Source organism: Rhinatrema bivittatum, chromosome 4 (genome assembly GCF_901001135.1).
Source record: "Rhinatrema bivittatum chromosome 4, aRhiBiv1.1, whole genome shotgun sequence".
Taxonomy (NCBI): domain Eukaryota; kingdom Metazoa; phylum Chordata; class Amphibia; order Gymnophiona; family Rhinatrematidae; genus Rhinatrema; species Rhinatrema bivittatum.
Window position 1 is genome coordinate 43,056,956 of NC_042618.1, and position 17,772 is coordinate 43,074,727.

A 17,772-nucleotide genomic window follows, 5' to 3' on the forward strand; every position below is an offset into this window, starting at 1 on the left:
TGACCGAGCTGAGGTATTTTGCTAGCATGTAACTTCTGTGTAGGGATCTATAGCAGCCTGGTTTCCTAATAAGAGCTTTTATTGGTGTTCTAGGGCCTGGTATAATATGTGCAGTGTTGTCTTTTCATAGATAAAGTGGTTAGGGTTGTTTTGATATGGGAGGTTTACTATATTGTAATGGTAATTCTGTTTATTCATGGCTTTCTAAGTCCCAAGCTTACATTCAATAAGCCTTACAAAAAGTCTAATTCCATAGGAGCTCCAAGTGTCTTTTTTGCAGTTGTCTGGTAGGCACCACAGGAGTGCATGTAAATATAATATGCATGTTGTAAGTGATATTTTGCCTCAGAAGACTGTACTCTTGAATGTTCTTTTTCATGAAAAATTTGTTATAAATGTATAGTAAAGGGTGTGTGTGTATGTATGTATTTATGTATTTTTAATTTTTATATACCGACCTTCTTGCATAAAATGCAAATCAAGCCGGTTTACAGTGAAAGCTGAACAAGCAGGAAATAAAATTCCTTAGTCTAATACACTGAACATCTAGAACTGGAAAAATATAAAAGCAAAATTTTTAGACAGCTTGTGTGCGCAAGGCTGTAAGGTTTGCCTAGGGTACCTAACACCTTTCCTTATCCTTCGGTTCTGGGTAGGGAGGCTTGTCGGGTTTGAAAAATATAGATTACAGGACGGAGCAGGGTTTTATTGGATGGGCCTGGGCCACATACGGAATGAATTGGGATTGGGGGGGGGGGGGTGGCAGCACAGCAATGTTTTGTACAGGGCAGCAAAAAGTTATCATTGGCCCTAGCTATCCCAGGATATATAATAACAAAATGAAAGAAGTTCTCTGCCTCTACCTGCTGGTGAAAGAGGGGGATCCCAGGAGTACAGACTGGTCTGCTAGGACTCTAGTCATACTTATTAATTTCCTTTCCTTAATTTCACCTTTTTTGAACAAAGTGAACCTTCTTTCTGTTGGGACACAGTCGTTAACTTTGGAGATATAGAGAGCTATTACGGGCCTACCTTTTGGTAGAAGACCTGGCCCAAATGTGTGTACCATCTTTGTTTCAGACTTTTCATCACTGCTGCAGAAGGATATTAACCAACTACAGACTTCTCAATCTTCTATTTCTGAGTTGACATGCCGCAATAGTCCTAAACAACAACAACAACAAAAAAAAAATAGATGAAACTGATCTCAATTTGTACTAGTCTTTCTCTTTGGTGCTGACATCTAGAGGATGGAGAATCTTTTGCCTGCTATTATCCATTAAGATCGGACAGGATTTATTAAGGGCAGGATTTCAGTAAATAACATATGCAGGCTTTTTATTCCTATATGCATTGCCAAATAAAGCACATTGTCAGAAGGGCGTGATTGTATTAGATGCCAACAAGGCATTTGACAGCATACAATGGCCATTTTTATTTGTAGTACTAGGTGCATTTGGATTTCTGAGGGAATATACATAATGGATCTTTATATAAACCCTCATTCTAGAATATTGGTAAATGGTACCTTGACCTTGGTGTTGCCCATATTTAAGTGTCCTGTACCCCCCATTTGACCATCATGGTATGTGTTGTCAAGGGGCGATATAAAATAGGAAGGGGGAGAATCCCTGAGTAGTTGCAAAGTGAAGGCTTATGGCACTGGATCCCAGCCCTGATTCTGAGCTGGAAGCACAAAGGATCAGTGGTAACTACCTGGTCAAAAAAACCAAATACAGTCCCTGGAGTCATAACTTGGGCCAAGGTCTGCCTGTGTCCCTAATGAAAGAGCCCAGGACATACTGGCTTTCACAGGAATGATAATTAAGTCAGTAGGCATCATCTAGGTCTATGTTGAGGTTGCTGGACCTGATGGTATCACTGGCGCAAGTCGTTACATACATCCACATGATAGAAGCTCAATGAACAACACAGATCAAGGTGGTATCTGGTTACTCAATCCTTAGGCATGCATCTAAATCCACTCAAGCTACAGCAGCGTTTCTCAACCGGTTTGTCACGACACACTAGTGTGTCGCCAAACACCGGCAGGTGTGTTGCATCTCCCGGTGTCCCACTACCCCGTTCTACTTTCTTTTTGCCTTTTTCCAGCCCCTGCGGGCCATTTGGAAGTCTCCTTTCTTCCTACCCCCATTGCCCAATGGGAAGCCTCCTTCATTCTGCCTGCCCCTATGCAGGCCAATCGGAAGCCTCCTCCCTACCAGTGGGAGTAGGAAGAAGGGAGGAAGCCTTTGATTGGCCGGTGAGGCAGGCATCAGAATGCCCAGGGGTGGGGTGGGAGGAATGGAAGTTTTTGAACTCCGAAGCAAGGCCACGCGGTGAAGAGTAAACCCGACCCCTGACGAAGCAAAGCCACCATGGGAGCCCATTCCCATGGTGGCGAAGAGGAAACCCGACCAAGTAAGGCTGCCACAGCCCATGGCGGCGAAGAGAAAACCCGACCCCGACCGAGGCCACCACAGGAGCCCATTCCTGTGGTGACGGAAAAAGGCCCGCCAGAGTAAAGCTGCGGCGGAACTGGAGCCCACCCCTGCAGTGAAGGAAGAAGTTTTTGGTGAGAGCTGGTGCGTCTGAGTGTGAATGGGTGCCTGGCTGAGAGCTGGTGCATCTGTGTGTGAATGGGTGCCTGGCTGAGAGCTGGTGCATCTGTGTGTGAATGGGTGCCTGGCTGAGAGCTGGTGCATCTGTGTGTGAATGGGTGCCTGGCTGAGAGCTGGTGTGGGTGGGTGCGAGAGCATTTGTGTGTGATTGAGAGCTTGTATATAAGACCATGAGTGTGATTGAGAGAGAGACTGTTCAGAGTGGTGATGTTTCTGTGTGAGAGAGAGAGACTAGTCAGGAAGATGACTGGTGTGAGAGAGAGACCGAGACTGGTCGTGGGGTCTAATTGTGGGGGGTGACTGGTTGTGGGCGCTAAGGAAGAGGACTGTGAGGACAGAGCTTCAGCAGCCCTTGCTGCTTCTGGTGAGTGCTATTGGCCTGGAAGGGAAAGGAGTAGGAGAGATGCTGGAGAGGGTAAGTAAAGGTGGCTTTTTAAGGTTATTTTTCTTGATTGACTGCCATTTTAATTATTGGGTATTATGTGATGTCTGCTCTTTTGAAATATTTATTGATATTTGGACATGTTTTAATAATTTTTATGAGTTTTTAATTGTTGGATATTATTCTGTTCAGCAGTTGTTTTGTAACATTTTTAGTATAGTTTTACAATTATTTCTGTGTGGGGCTCTATAGCAGCTTGGCTTATTCTGTTTTCCCAATAGGAAATGTATTAGTATTTAGGGCCTGGTTTAATAATTGTATTTCTTAGATAGGGTTGTTACTGTTTGAGTGTGTTCCATAATACTTTGTGCGGGTTAGTTTGTGTGCATTATTGCAAATCCTGAGTCTGTTAGGTGCTATATTTCTCTTTCCATTTCTCCAGGTTCACACTGCATGTAGAGTGGCTTTTTTGGTTTCCCATTCCAATTTCTGTCTCCATGTTTATAATTTGTGGTTTTTCTTTACTTGGTTAAGGTCAGTTCTGGGTGTGTGACCAAGGAGAGGTATTTTACTAGCATGTAGGCATTTGTATCAATCTTATTTGTTGTGTTTTCTCAATAGGATATGCATTAGTAGTAAATTACTGTCTTTTCATAAGGACTGGTAGTAAAAGGAGTTTGTTTTGCTTTTACTGGGATGTCATCGGAACCAGAATATCTTTTTTTGTATGGCGAGTTGTACAGAATAATGCCCTAGATCTGCTCTGCACTCATTGCTGGGGTTGAGGGGATTCCTGTGGATGCAGAGTGCATGTTTACATTTAGCCCCGTGATAGTCACATGTTCAGTGTGTCACGCATGTGAGAACCATCTGTCAGGTGTGTCCCAGCCAAAAAAAGGTTGAGAACCACTGAGCTACAGGTCAGTTTTACCTGGTGGCAGTTGCATTGCAGTTTGACCCAGGGAATACCTTTTATAAATTCCAGATCAAACTTTTACCACAGATAAATCTAGTTAGGCAAGGGAACTTGCCTAGAGAAGCAGGAAACCACCAAAGTTTTGGAAAGAACTCGTTAGAAGCCTTCATAAATTGTGTGGCCAGCAAAACTGTCTACAAATAAGCTGTAACACAGTTCTGGTCAAACATTAACCACCAACTATTGTGTTAACAAGATCTCTTGTTGGGACATTAGTTTTTGTCCTTATGTCATTACGAATCGCCAAACTGGCCCATTCAGTCTGCCCAGTTGCCTCTGTCATATAAGTTTTGATATCTTCACTGTTCTCGCTGTGGTCATCATTCTTATCTGTTTACCAGCTGGGCTAAGAATATCTGCTTACAGAATTTGTGTTTATACATTGATTTTGTCTGTAGACTTTATGGGTTTGTATTTGTTATACATGTGCAAAAACAATCTTTCCTATTAAGATAATTCAAGAGTAAGTTAATATCCTGATTTCTAAAATTTGTCTACTTATTTTTATGAAATTAATATTCAGGGGCGATGTCCGCAGAGAAAAATATTTTTGCAGATCATATAATAGCATGCAATAAGCGGTGAATAAGTATTCATGAAAAATGCATTTTAGTTTATATAGTGCTGTGATTTAATAATTTGTGCTGTGAGCCCCTGAACTACAATATATCAGTCCTCTTAAAATGATATTGTTAATCAAAATAATTCTGTGTATAATTTTCCTGCCTTTTTCATGCAGAAGGTACAATTTATTGCAGTTTGATTTGTTGGACTAATCTTCCACTCTTTTCCAGCTAAGACATAATAAATTGTATTTTTTTTCTCTATAGGCATGTCAGAGAAGTAAATTAACCATTTTATATTCCTGGCAACTAAACACTTTTGTAAAAATAAGTATTTTTTTGCTTCAGTATACTTTGAATTTAAATCTGCTGCACAAGCTACAGTTTCTATAGGTGTGTGTGTGTGGGTCTCATACAAGTTTTGTCATCTTCACTGTTCTCGCTGTAGCCAGCATTCTTATCTGTTTACCAGCTGTGCTAAGAATATCTGTTTACAGAATTTGTCTTCATTTTTTCCAAATTTTGTTACATTACATCCTTATTCTAAAATGAATATGCATTTTTTCCTTCCTCAATCCACACACAATACCCCATGACGACAAAGAGAAAACAGGTTTGCAGAAATTTGTGCAAATTAATTTAAAAAACAAAACTGAAATATCACATTTACATAAGTATTCAGACCCTTTACGCAATACTTTGTTGAGGCACCTTTTGCAGCAATTACAAACTCAAGTCGTCTTGGTTATTATGCTACAATCTTGACAACTGTATTTGGGGATTTTCTCCCATTTTTCTCTGCAGATCCTTTCAAGCTCTGTCAGATTGGATGGGGAGCATTGATGCACAGCTATTTTCAGGTCTCTTCAGAGATGTTCGATTGGGTTCATGTCCGGGCTCTGACTGGCTCACTCAAGGACTTTCACAGACTTGTCTCAAAGCCACTCCTGCGTTATCTTGGCTGTGTGCTTAGGGTCATTGTCCTGTTGGAAGGTGAATCTTTGCCCTATTCTGAGTTCCAGAGCACTCTGGAGCAGGTTTTCATTAAAGATCTCTCCCCTACTTTGCTCCATTCATATTTCCCTCGATCCTGACTAGTCTCCCAGTTCCTGCAACTGAAAAAGTCCCCACAGCATCATGATGCCACCACTGTGCTTCACCATAGGGATGGTATTTTCTAGATGATGAGCAGTACTTTGTTTCCTCCAGACATGATGCTTGGTATTCAGGCCAAAGAGTTCAGTCTTTGTTTCATCAGACCAGAGAATCTTGTTTCTCATGCTCTGAGAGTCCTTTAAGTGCCTGTTTGGCAAACTGTAAGCAGGCTGTCATGTGCCTTTTACTGAGGAGTGGCTTCCATCTGGCCACTCTACCATAAAGTCCTGATTGGTGGAGTGCTGCAGAGATGATTGTCCTTCTGGAAGGTTCTCCCATCTCCACAGCAGAACTCTGGTGCTCTCAGAGTGATCATTGGTGGTTTTGAACATCTTCCATGTAAGAATGATGGAAGCCATTGTTCTTTGAGACCTTCAGTGCTGCAGCAATTTTTTTTGTACCATTACCCAGATTTGTGCCTTGACACAAATCTGGGTAATGATACAAAATAAATGTACAGGCAATGGTACAAAAAAAATTTACAGGCAATTCCTTTGACTTCCTGGCTTTGATTTTGCTCTGACATACGCGCTCAACTGAGGGACCTTATATAAACAGGTATGTGTCTTTCCAAATCATGTCCAATCAATTGAATTTACCACAGGTGGACTCCAAGTTGGAAAAACATCTCAAGGATGATCAATGGAAACAGGATGCACTTGAGCTTAACTTTGAGTGTCATGAGTTTTAATACTTATGTAAATGTGATATTTCAGTTATTTTTAATTTGCACAAATTTCTAAAAACCTGATTTTGCTGGATCCTTATGGGAAATTGTGTGTAGATTGAGAAGGAAAAAATGCATATTCGTTTTAGGATAAGTCTATAACGTAACAAAATGTGGAAAAAGTGAAGGGGTCTGAATACTTCTTGAATGCATTGTGGGGTAGATTTTCAAAGGGTTACGCACGTATGCCCCGGGGCTTCAAAAAAGGGGCGGGTCCAGGGGGCGGGTCCAGGGGCGTGGTGGTTTGGGGGTGGTCTGGGGGGTGGGGGGCGGTCCCGAGTCCTCCGGCACAGCGGCCTGTGCCGGGTGATGGTGCGCCAGCACGCGCAGGTTACACCTGCCTCGGGCAGGCGTAACTTCTGAAACAAAGGTAGGGGGGGAATCTAGTGAGGGCTGGGGGGTGGGTTAGATAGCGGAAGGGAGGGGAAGGTGGGGGGGGGAGTGGAAAAGTTCCCTCTGAGGCTGCTTCGATTTCGGAGCGGCCTCGAAGGGAATGGAGGCACGCAAGTTGCACAATTGTGCACCCCCTTGCGCGCGCCGACCCTGGATTTTATAACATGGATGCGGCAGCGCGCGCATGTTATAAAATTGGGCATAGGTTTGTTTGCGCCGGGTTGCGTGAACTAATCTGCACCTGCGCGCAGGTTTTAAAATCTGCCCCTGTATGTATATATTAAACTATACAAACACTTATTTAAAAGCAAATCATTAGAGCTCCCTGTTTGAGGCCAGTAAATACCAGTTTCACATTATAACAGGAAGGAAGTTGTTTTAAAAAGTGCTCTGGGGTAAAAAAAAAAAAACAAAATCCTAAATCAAAGTTGCAACATGCCGTTTTTGGGGTTTTTTTTTTAGCTAAAAAAAATTTCAGAAGAATGAATTGACAATGCCTGAAGTTTTTTTGCTACAGCTTTTTAAATATAATTTTCATTATAAAAAAAAATCTTCTTAATGTAAGTATCTCTGTATTGTTGCTGTGGAAAGCGCATACATAGCTTGCAGTGCAGGCCAGCAGCAAAACAGACAGCCGGGAGATGAAGGCAATATATTTGGTGGGGAGCCTGGGACTTGGCAGACAGTAATATGGGAAAGTCTAACAAGCGGGGGCAGTCTGGGTTCTGGCAGCCAGTACCACAGCAGCCTACCCAGGCTCTTGGCAGAGCATGGCAGTGCAGCAAATAACACTGGGCAGATATGTGCCATGGACATTACAAGATTCAAGACTTTCTTGTATACTTGCTGCGAGAGTATTCACTCATCAATTAGTGATGGGATCTTTTAGCTAGTTAACTAATAGTGATAGCCATTCATAACAAAATAGGCTCTAGCATGGCTGCTAAATGACCATAATAATTAAACTCCCAAATGGGAACTTTTTAGTATTTAATGTTAAACCCAAACTATCCTCATTAATACTTGACACAGAACTGGATCAGTCCCCACACACTGTCATGTTCACATACTTGTCTGCCTATATTTGTGATGAAGTATTGCCAAAAAATATTTTTGTATTGTATAGGGTTCTAGAGTGTGTTAATATTAGAATACAGAATTATAAAATGTCTTATTTTCTATGCTTCACATAATTGTAAGTCAATGGGTGGGACATCGAAAATTGTTTGCACTATAATGCCATGCATAAGGTTATTTAGTCCTAGGCCTTAAGGCAACCAATACTCTGAAATTTTACGGGTTTCAAGGCCAACTTGTAAAATGTTTAACCAGATCAGATTATAGGAGCCAGAACTCTGGCAGAATTCAAGCACGCATGGGATAGACACAAAGGGTGAGAGATGACAACATGGCAGGCAGGTAAATGAGTAGACTGGCCTTACTGGCCCTTTTCTGCACACATCATCTACATAGTTTGGGGCTGTTGCCTAGAATTAGAAGTGATTGTGTGTGTGACTGAAAGGTGTGGTTTTTTTCCTCCAAGGACAAGCAGGATGGTAGTCATCACACATGGGTGACATCATCCGATAGTGCCCGGCACGGAAAACTTTTGTCAAAGTTTCTAGAAACTTTGACAGGCACACTGAGCATGCCCAGCAACCTGCTAACCACACATCCACACAGGGTCCCTCTTCAGTCTCTTCTCTTCTGCGAAGCTGTTGTCTCAAAGTTGCAGAGCTCGTGCTCTATTCGGCAGTTTGTGCTTTTTTGGGAAGCGTTTTTTTTTTTCCCTTCCTCATGTCGTGTAGGCTCCCTCGCTCCTCCTTTGGGTCTTTTTCAGTGATCTGGTAAGTCCCTCGCGTTTTTGCGGTCGATCGCTGACAGCCTCCTTCCCCTGTGCTCGCCGACCATAGACTGCATGCTTCGTACTTTTTTCCATGGCATCAAGCGGCTTCCGCTGGTGCCCCCAGACTGTGTCCATCACAGACCCCCACAAGGTCTGCATTCTCTGCCTGGGGGCATCCCATGATGTCTGCAGTTGTGATCTCTGTGCCCAGATGATCCCTAAGGGTCGTCAGGCCCGTCTTCACAAAATGGAAACATTATTTGAGTCCGAGTGGTCGGATCTGTCCTTGGCCTCTGGGACCTTCACCCTGCTTGGAAAGGAGTTCCCAGTCTCGACCCCGTCTGGATCGCCCCCTCCTGTGTTCCCTGGGCCCAATCTCGGTGCAGGGGACCGACCACGGTCTTTGTCGTCCCATTCCCGGTCAGGTTCCTCGCCATCGGTTCCGGGCAAGGACCGCGGTGACCATAAAGAGAGGTCGAAGAAACACAGTCATCGATCATCTTTATCTTCTAAGTCAGACCATGGGCAGGCACCAATGTTGGTGCCTCCCACCAAGTGGTCTAGGGTGGAGGAAGTGATTCTTTCTGACCCCACCGATTGTGCTCCCTCTGGCTTGGTGCCTGGAGGCAGAGGGGCACCAAACCAGTGGAGGGCTTGGTTGCCCCTCTGTGCTCCAGGGGCCATCACAATTCCGCCTGCTCCTCTTCAAGCGGTTTTATCCTCTGCTGCCTTTGAGGAGGAGTTAGAGAAGCGTGTGCGGTTAGTGGTCAGCCAGGCCCTGCAGGGCTTCAAGCCCCCGGTTCCATTGGGACCGCCACCACAGCAAGAGCCTACTCCACTGCTGCTTGCACCATTACTGGAACGGCTGGATATGCTGCTCTGTGTCCTACTGACACAGCCGGCTCCGGAGCCCCAAGCCCCATCGCAGCTGAAGGAAGCACCGCCACCGGCCCCCATACCGGTGACTGACTTTTTTCCTGCTATGTTTTATGTAATTTTGATGAGCTTATAAATGTACTGTTTAGCAGTATAGTAGTATTGATATGTAAAAGCAACTGCTGAATTCATTTTGTTGTTGTGACTGAACTGGTTTTTGCCTGAAAAGGTGGAATACAAGTATCTTTTTAAATTACACTGTTCAGCACATGTGTACTATGGAGATGCAGATGAATGAAAATGCCAACAGAGATCAAATGATTCACCATGCAAATCACTTATTTTCCTCTCTTTGTTCTCTAGTGCTTGCTCCTCAGGCCAATTCGTTTGCAGAAGCTTTAAAAAAATTACCAATTCTTCATGATGAAGCATATGCCCAACAAACTAAGCTTTATGATTACCAAGATGGTCCTGAAAACACCTTGGTGCTTCCGTAAGTATTTGTAATGTTTAATGCATCTCATGGTATTACTAAAGATGTTTTGCATTGCCTTTTCAGTGGGGAAAAATGCTGCCAAATGCAAGCATTTATTCTATAAAGACCTGCAGTTTTAAGTTATGTCATTGATCTGCTTTTTTTCCCCTAATTGCAGTATATCTGATGCCGCTGTGATAGCTTTGAGCTTTTATTTTTATCACTAGAGTTTTTAAACAAAATAAACTTTAAACTTGCACTTAAAATGTTTTTCAGTCAGTAAGCAGGCTGAATTTGCCATTACATGTGGGTGATGTCTTCCAACAGCATCAAACGGATTTGTCTCTCTAAGTTGTAGAGCTTTTAGCTGTATTGAGTATGTGTGGGAATTCCTGCATGAGCCTCCTCAGTCATATTTTGTCTGAGCTGAAGCAGACTATTTTCACAGACTGCCTTATCAGCCTTTTCAATAGTACTGGCTTCCACCCCTTCTGGCACAGTGTGAAGAGCAGCTTCTGACCAGGCCTAGGCAATGTGAACCAAAAACCACTCGACTGGTCCAGTAGTTGATACTGTCGACCAATTCCCTCCCCTTCTCTCCCTTCCAGAAATGAGCTGAATTCAGTATTTTCAGAAGAAATAGGGTCAAATCACCAAGGACTCCCGGGATTTCAACATTGTGCAGTATGGGTGCCAGTTGTGTTTCTCCTAGCCCCCATTCCTTTCCACACTGTTCACCTCCCCATACGGATCCTTCTCATCTCCCACAGATTCATCTGGAAGTGCAATTGCTTCTCAACCACCATGCAGTGGAGATGATCACTACAGCACAACACACATAGGGTTTCTACTCCAGATCCTTCCTCATACCAGAAAGTCATGGGGTGGGGGAGGGGGGGGGAAGAGTTTGACAGATCCTGAACCTAAGGCTTCTCAACAAGCATGTTCTCCCAGGAAAAATTCAAACTGAACTCCCTCAGTACAATTCTTGCATTCATTCAGCAGGCTGATTGGATGTGCACCCCGTATCTCAAGGATACCTATACTTACACTCTAATCCACCTGACCTATTGGCGGTTTCAAGTGGATTCATCCCACTACCAATACAAAGTCCTTCCATTCAGCCTCTCTTCAGCTCCCAGAGTCCTTATGAAATACCTTTCAATAATAGCAGTGCACTAACGCCACCAGGTGATACAAGTTTTCCCATATCTAGACAATTGGTTGATCATGGCACAATCTCAAGAGGCAGTCCTCTACCCTCTAGACATGATGATATGTCTTCGTCAGAGTTTGGGCTTTCTAATCAACTTCAAGCAATCAGATCTAGAACCCTCAAAGCCTCCAGTTAATAAGGGCATGTATAGATTCCTTGCTTCAAAAGGCATTCCTGCCCAGTGAACGGAGATCAACCATGATCTTGCTAATGTAATGAGGTCTGTGGCAAGGAAGCTTCTTGTAGTAAAGGCTCACAAGGCAGCGGCCATTCATGTAGTTCCACTAACCCACCTTCACATCCATTATGTGAAGGTGGGTTAGTGGAACTAACAACCCTCCCCCTCTCTTTTAGCTACTTACAAGCACACTCTACACATCTACCGTCAGGCTATCCTCCAAGCCAAACATGATTTCTATTCTGCAAAAATACACAATTACCAATTCAACCCGAAGGCACTTTTCACATATGTTGCAACACTTACAAACCCTACTACCACTACCCACAATGAATCAAACGCCAATGATAAATGCGAAGAACTGGCTTTGTATTTCAAGAACAAAATAAAAAATATCCTCCTTCGCTTCCCCATCAATCCATCGCCTATCACTCCGCTCCCCAACAACAATAAGACCAACCTTGGGTCTTTCGACCTCACTTCAGCCAAGGAGATTGAATCTATTCTAAGAAAGATGAAACCAACTTCCCATATCTCGGACACTATTCCCTCTAAAATCCTCCTCTCTATCCCTGCCACCATAGCAAAACCCATTGCTGATTTAATAAATTGCTCCATGACTTGCGGAACGATCCCTGACACACTCAAACTTGCTGTCATCAAGCCACTCCTCAAAAAACCTACACTTGACCCCACAGGCCCTTCAAATTACCAGCCCATCTCCAATCTGCCCTTCATTTCCAAAATCCTTGAAAAGGTAGTAAATACCCAACTCACCAACTATTTAGAAGACAACAATATCCTACACCCCTCTCAATTTGGGTTCCGTAAAGCCCGCAATACTGAAACATTATTACTAGCAATGATGGACACCATCCTTAAAGGCATGGATCATGGAAAGTCATACCTACTTGCCCTCTTAGACATTTCAGCAGCCTTCAACACTGTCAACCATCAAATCCTAATTACCCGCTTAGCAGAGATAGGTATTTCTGACCCAGCCCTCACCTGGTTCTCCTCATATCTAAGTCATAGAGAATATGTAGTAAAAATCGATAAACATGAATCTTCACATATCCCCATCACACAAGGCATCCCTCAAGGATCTTCACTATCTTCCACCCTCTTTAACATTTATCTCCTTCCTCTATGCCATCTACTCTCCAACCTAGGCCTGAATTTTTTCCTATATGCAGATGACGTACAGATCCTCATCCCCATACAAAAGTCCCTAAATGAAACTATGCAATTCTGGGAGACTTGCCTAGCCTCCATCAACTCCTTGCTATCAAATCTCCAGCTAGCCCTCAATACCTCTAAAACAGAACTCCTCATTATCTCCAACCACCCGGACCGTTTCACACAATACACCCCTCATGTTACACTACACAACACAGCCACCCCCCACACCCCTCTACAATTCGTCAGAGACCTAGGTGTCCTTATAGATCAACACCTTAACTACAAACCCCACATCATATCCCTCCTAAAAGGGGGTTTCTATAAATTAAATGTCCTCAAAACTTAAACCCCTCCTACACACCCATGACTTCCTCACCGTGCTACAGACAACTATGCTGACCAAACTGGACTACTGTAACTCCCTCCTTCTGGGCCTTCTCGCCTCCACGATCAAACCTCTCCAGATTCTGCAAAATGCCATGGCCAGGGTTGTAACCAACACCCACAGAAGGGAACACATAACCCCCATCTTAAAGGACCTGCACTGACTGCCCATCAACTAACGTATTCAATATAAAACCCTCTCTATATTACACAATTCACTACACAAACACAATTTTCCCTGGCTAGAAGATATGCCATGTTACTGTTCATCTGAACGCCCCACCAGAACTGCCCTTGCTGGAACCTTACACACCCCCTCCCTCAAAACCGCTCACCTGGCTCTCACCAGAGAAAGAGCCTTCTCAATTGCCGGTACTTCCCTTTGGAACGCTGTCCCTACGTTTCTCCGCTTAGAGCCATCCGCATACAAGTTTAAAAAAGGGCTAAAGACATGGCTCTTTAAGCAGGCGTTCCCTGACGCGAATCAAACCTAGACATTTGACGCTATTCTGTATAGCCATGTTTCCTCCCTGTACATTACTGCTGCTACACTTCATCTCTGTTCCTCCCTGTACTCTTCTGTTCCTCCCGCCCATTCCTTCCCACTTCCTTACCCCCTCCCCCCCAGATCCCATCTAAAACGTTCTGCTTTATTCCTGTACCATCAAATTTCTGAACTGTTCCTCATATCCTGACTACCTATTCACTTCAGGTATACTAATTAGAGACTCCACCCCCTGCCTTTTCCATACCCATCCTTATTAATCTTACCTCATGTACCTTGTACATAATTGTCAGTGTCACATCTATAGAGTTATATTTTGAGTTACTTGTGTACATAATGTTAGTATTATACTTATAGAGTTACACTACTAAACCTTTTGCTTAGTTCACCTGACCATTTCCTTCTACCCTCCAAGTTTCTCAGACCCCTGTTACATGTAACATTTACTCTTTATACATCCCCTCAGTTGCAACATATATTTCCCCTGTTTTATGTAAACTGATGTGATATGCTTATGAACGTCGGTATGAAAAAGTTGTTAAATAAATATCTCCAGTGGGGTATGAGATCTTGGTGGGATCGGCTCACTCAACCCCCTTTTCTATAGTGCGAATCATATCGCTGATGACAGGGGAGTTGCGGCGATGGTTGTGTCCCCATCAGCTCATCTTCACAGTGGACACCCCTACCAAAGATTAGGGAGCCCATATGGGATTCTTCTGTACCCTGATCTCCTCAGGAGTCCATCTTACAAATAAATCTCTTGGAGTAAAGAGCAGTTATGTCATGCTCTTATCACATTCGCACATTCTCCGAAAGAAGAGCATCCTATTCAAATAGATAATCAAGTTGCTATGTTCTATGTTAACAAGCAGGGAAGAACAGGATTGTGGCTTCTGTACAAAGAAGCACTGTAAATCTTGAACTGGTCAGAATGACATCAAGCGACCTGCTGGCAACTTATTGCCAGTATTCTAGCAGATTGTCTCAGCAGAATGTTTCAAATTTGTGTGTAGTCTCTACAGCAATCAACAAACAAACTGTTTGACTTCTGGAGTCTACAGACACTGGACCTGTTTGTATCACAGCAAAACCCAAAACTAAATCAATTTTGTTCCATTTTCCAAGTGATCACAGACTAGCATGAGATGCTTTCAATCTCGATTGGAGCCAAAGCCTTGTGTATGCTTTTCTGCCAGTACCCCTCATTGCAAAAACAGTGCTAAACGTTCTTCAGGATTGTGCCTGCCTGATCCTCATAGTACCAGCATGGTCCAGATAAATTTGGTATACATATCTTGTCAAGCTTTCCAGCAGTCCTCCCATACCTCTGAGGTCAGACCCTGATCTTCTAATGCAAGACAACAGGATGCTCTTTCATACCACTCTTTCATCCCTCAACCTCATAGCATGAATGTTGACTGCTCCGTGATTGTAAATTTCCATTCTCACAGGTCAAGCAGGATGGTAGTCCTCACATATGGGTGACATCACAGGATGGAGCCCAATCATGGAACACTTTTGTCAAAATTTCTAGAACTTTGACTGGCACCTACTGGGCATGCCCAGGATGTCACTAACCCTGCAACCAGCAGGGGTCCCCCTTCAGTCTTCTTTTTTCTGCGCAGCAGTAACCACGCGGGTTAAGGAGCTCCACAGAGATTCCTGACAGGAAATTTCCTCACGGAATTACTATTCAGCTTTCTACCCCACAGGGGTCCCCCTCTTTCATTTTTATGTTCATGGTGGTCCGGTAAGTTTTTTACCTGATTCCGGTTGAGTTTGGCCCTCACTGCCTACTGGCCATCGACCACACCGCGGCTAAATTTTTTCACAGGCCATGGTGTCAGGGTTCCGTCGATGTGCGGGTGCAGTCCGGGCAATGTCCATTACTGACCCTCACCAGGTATGTGTAATGTGTCTGGGTAGCGAGCATAATGTCCTTACTTGCACCAAATTTGCCCTCATGACACCTAAAGGTCTCAAGGCTAGAATGAAGAAAATGGAACTTCTCTTTAGGTCAAAAACCCCGATGCCATTCATAGCATCAACGTCATCTGAACCGACAGTCTACGTCGCACCATCATCGGGCACTGGCCGGTGTCCGACTAGCATCGATGACTCCACGGCCATCGAAACCCTCTGTTCCCCCTCATGAAAAGGACAGAGGTGAGTGTCGAGAAAAGCATCGACATCGCAGGTCTCAGACCATCGATGCAGGCAAGGCCTCTACGTCGTCATCGTCTGAACCGCCATCTAAGAAAGCCCGTCCAGAAAAGGCACCGTCCCTATCTGGTTCAGGGTCACCGAGGCAACCTTCACCGGGACCGGTGATAGGAGCCGCTATTCCACCTCCAACGGTGGTCCCTCCAGCTACGCCTCCGCCTCCTCCTCCTCCGGCATCGGGGCTCCATGCACCAGGTTTCCGGGAGGACCTGGATCAGATGATTCAGGAGGCCATCGGCAGAGCGATGCAAGGCTTCAAGGTTCCAACGATGACTATACCTGTACTGATGCCTGAACCGGTAAGATCCCATTCCAGCAGCACTAGCACCGTTACTCACGAGAATGGAAGGGCTGATTGCTTTTCCTCTGGATCAGACAACTCCAATGGACCTGGTGCCTTCTTCTCCGATTCCTCTTTCATCGTCAGAAGGAGAAACACTGTTCCTTCCGCCATCGGGAGTCCTTCCGATGCCTAGATAATCGGTTTCACCGATTGCATCTTTGTTTCCATTAGTGCCACCGACCCGTCCATCGATGCCCTCGGTGCCACCGGTGACACCTTCGGTGCCTCGCCCGGGACCTTCAGGTATACCAATTTTTCATCCCTCCAAGGATACTGGGGGGTGCTGGAGATGATCCCTACGATACCTGGACCGATGATTCATCCCAGGATACCGATGACTTGCCATCACCACCCTCTCCTGCTGAAAGCAGGAAGCGTTCTCCACCAGAGGACTTGTCCTTCATTAATTTTGTGAAGGAAATGTCTGAAGTGGTTCCATTTCAACTTCAGACAGAATAAGATGATAGACATCAGATGATGGAGCTTCTTCAATTTTTAGATGTTCCTAAAGAACTAACATCTATTCCCATCCATGATGTCCTTCTGGATCGTCTGAAAAGAAATTGGGAACATCCTGGTTCTGTGGCACCAGTCAATCGGAAAGCTGACACTACATACCTAGTCCAGTCAACTCCTGGTTTCCAGAAGTCCCAATTGGACCACCATTCAGTTGTATGAATTGATGTCTCCATCCAAATAAAGTTACTCTTGGACTACCTTGGTGTCTAACCTATATTGTTGCTCCAACGGCATTTTTAGATAGCCTACCCTCCTGTTTTATTGGATCATTCTTTCTATCCTCCAGGAAAGGAACAAAAATTCCTGGATGCTATAGGTCGCTGTATCTTTCAAGGGGTAATGCTTATATCCCCAACTGAACCTTATGACCCCAACTGAACCTTATGACCCCAACTGAACCTTATGACCCCAACTGAACCTTAATTCACCATTAACTGACGCTCAGACTTTACCTTAACAGGGTAATCAATAACTTTACCTTAACATGGTAATTAATAACTTTGCAAATTTCATAACTTTGTAAACACCATTAATTGGCAAATTTGTTCTCTCTGTTAAATTCCTATCGCCTTTTCACTGCTCCAAGTTGTGTATTTCCCTGTTTTATTGTAACTGCAACCTTTCTTTCAGCACCTGTTAATGTTCTTATTATATCTTCTTTTTCACCCCTTGTTAACTGTAAACCGGCATGATGCGATTCCCATCGCGAATGCCGGTATAGAAAAACTCTAAATAAATAAATATCCCGCATCACCTCTTATCAATTTTATGTGACCCAGTACAACAGGGTCCTCTTTAAACAAATACAGGACTTTGCTGAGTCCCTACCTCAACAGTCTCAAGACCAATTACATTCCCTAGCTCAAAAGGGTTTAGAAGCGGGCAAGCATGAGATAAGATCTGCCTATGACATTTTTGACACCGCTTCCAGGGTTTCAGCAACAGCCATTTCTGCAAGGCAGTGGGCCTGGCTAAAGTCGTCGGACCTACGGCCTGAAGTCCTTGTTCTGGAGATAATCTTTTTGGTGAGCAAATACAAAAGGCAGTGGCACAACTCAAGGATCACCATGAGACTCTTCGCCAACTCTCCTTGATACCTTCTGAATATCCTGCTAAGCAAACATTCAGAAAGGAGCCCAAGAAATCCTTTTACCGCCAAAGGAAATCTTATCCTCCTCCGTCCAAAGGCGCTCTACTAAGTCTTA

At 44.1% G+C, this 17,772-nt stretch overlaps 1 protein-coding gene across 1 annotated transcript in view; it reads left to right on the forward strand.

Annotated features, from left to right (window-relative positions):
- ASPG (asparaginase) overlaps positions 1–17,772 on the forward strand; it is a 184,646-nt gene that overhangs the window by 24,460 nt on the left and 142,414 nt on the right. The window contains exon 2 of the mRNA XM_029598056.1: positions 9,903–10,032. Coding sequence (XP_029453916.1) covers positions 9,903–10,032 — 130 coding nt within the window. The remainder of the gene's footprint in view (positions 1–9,902; positions 10,033–17,772) is intronic.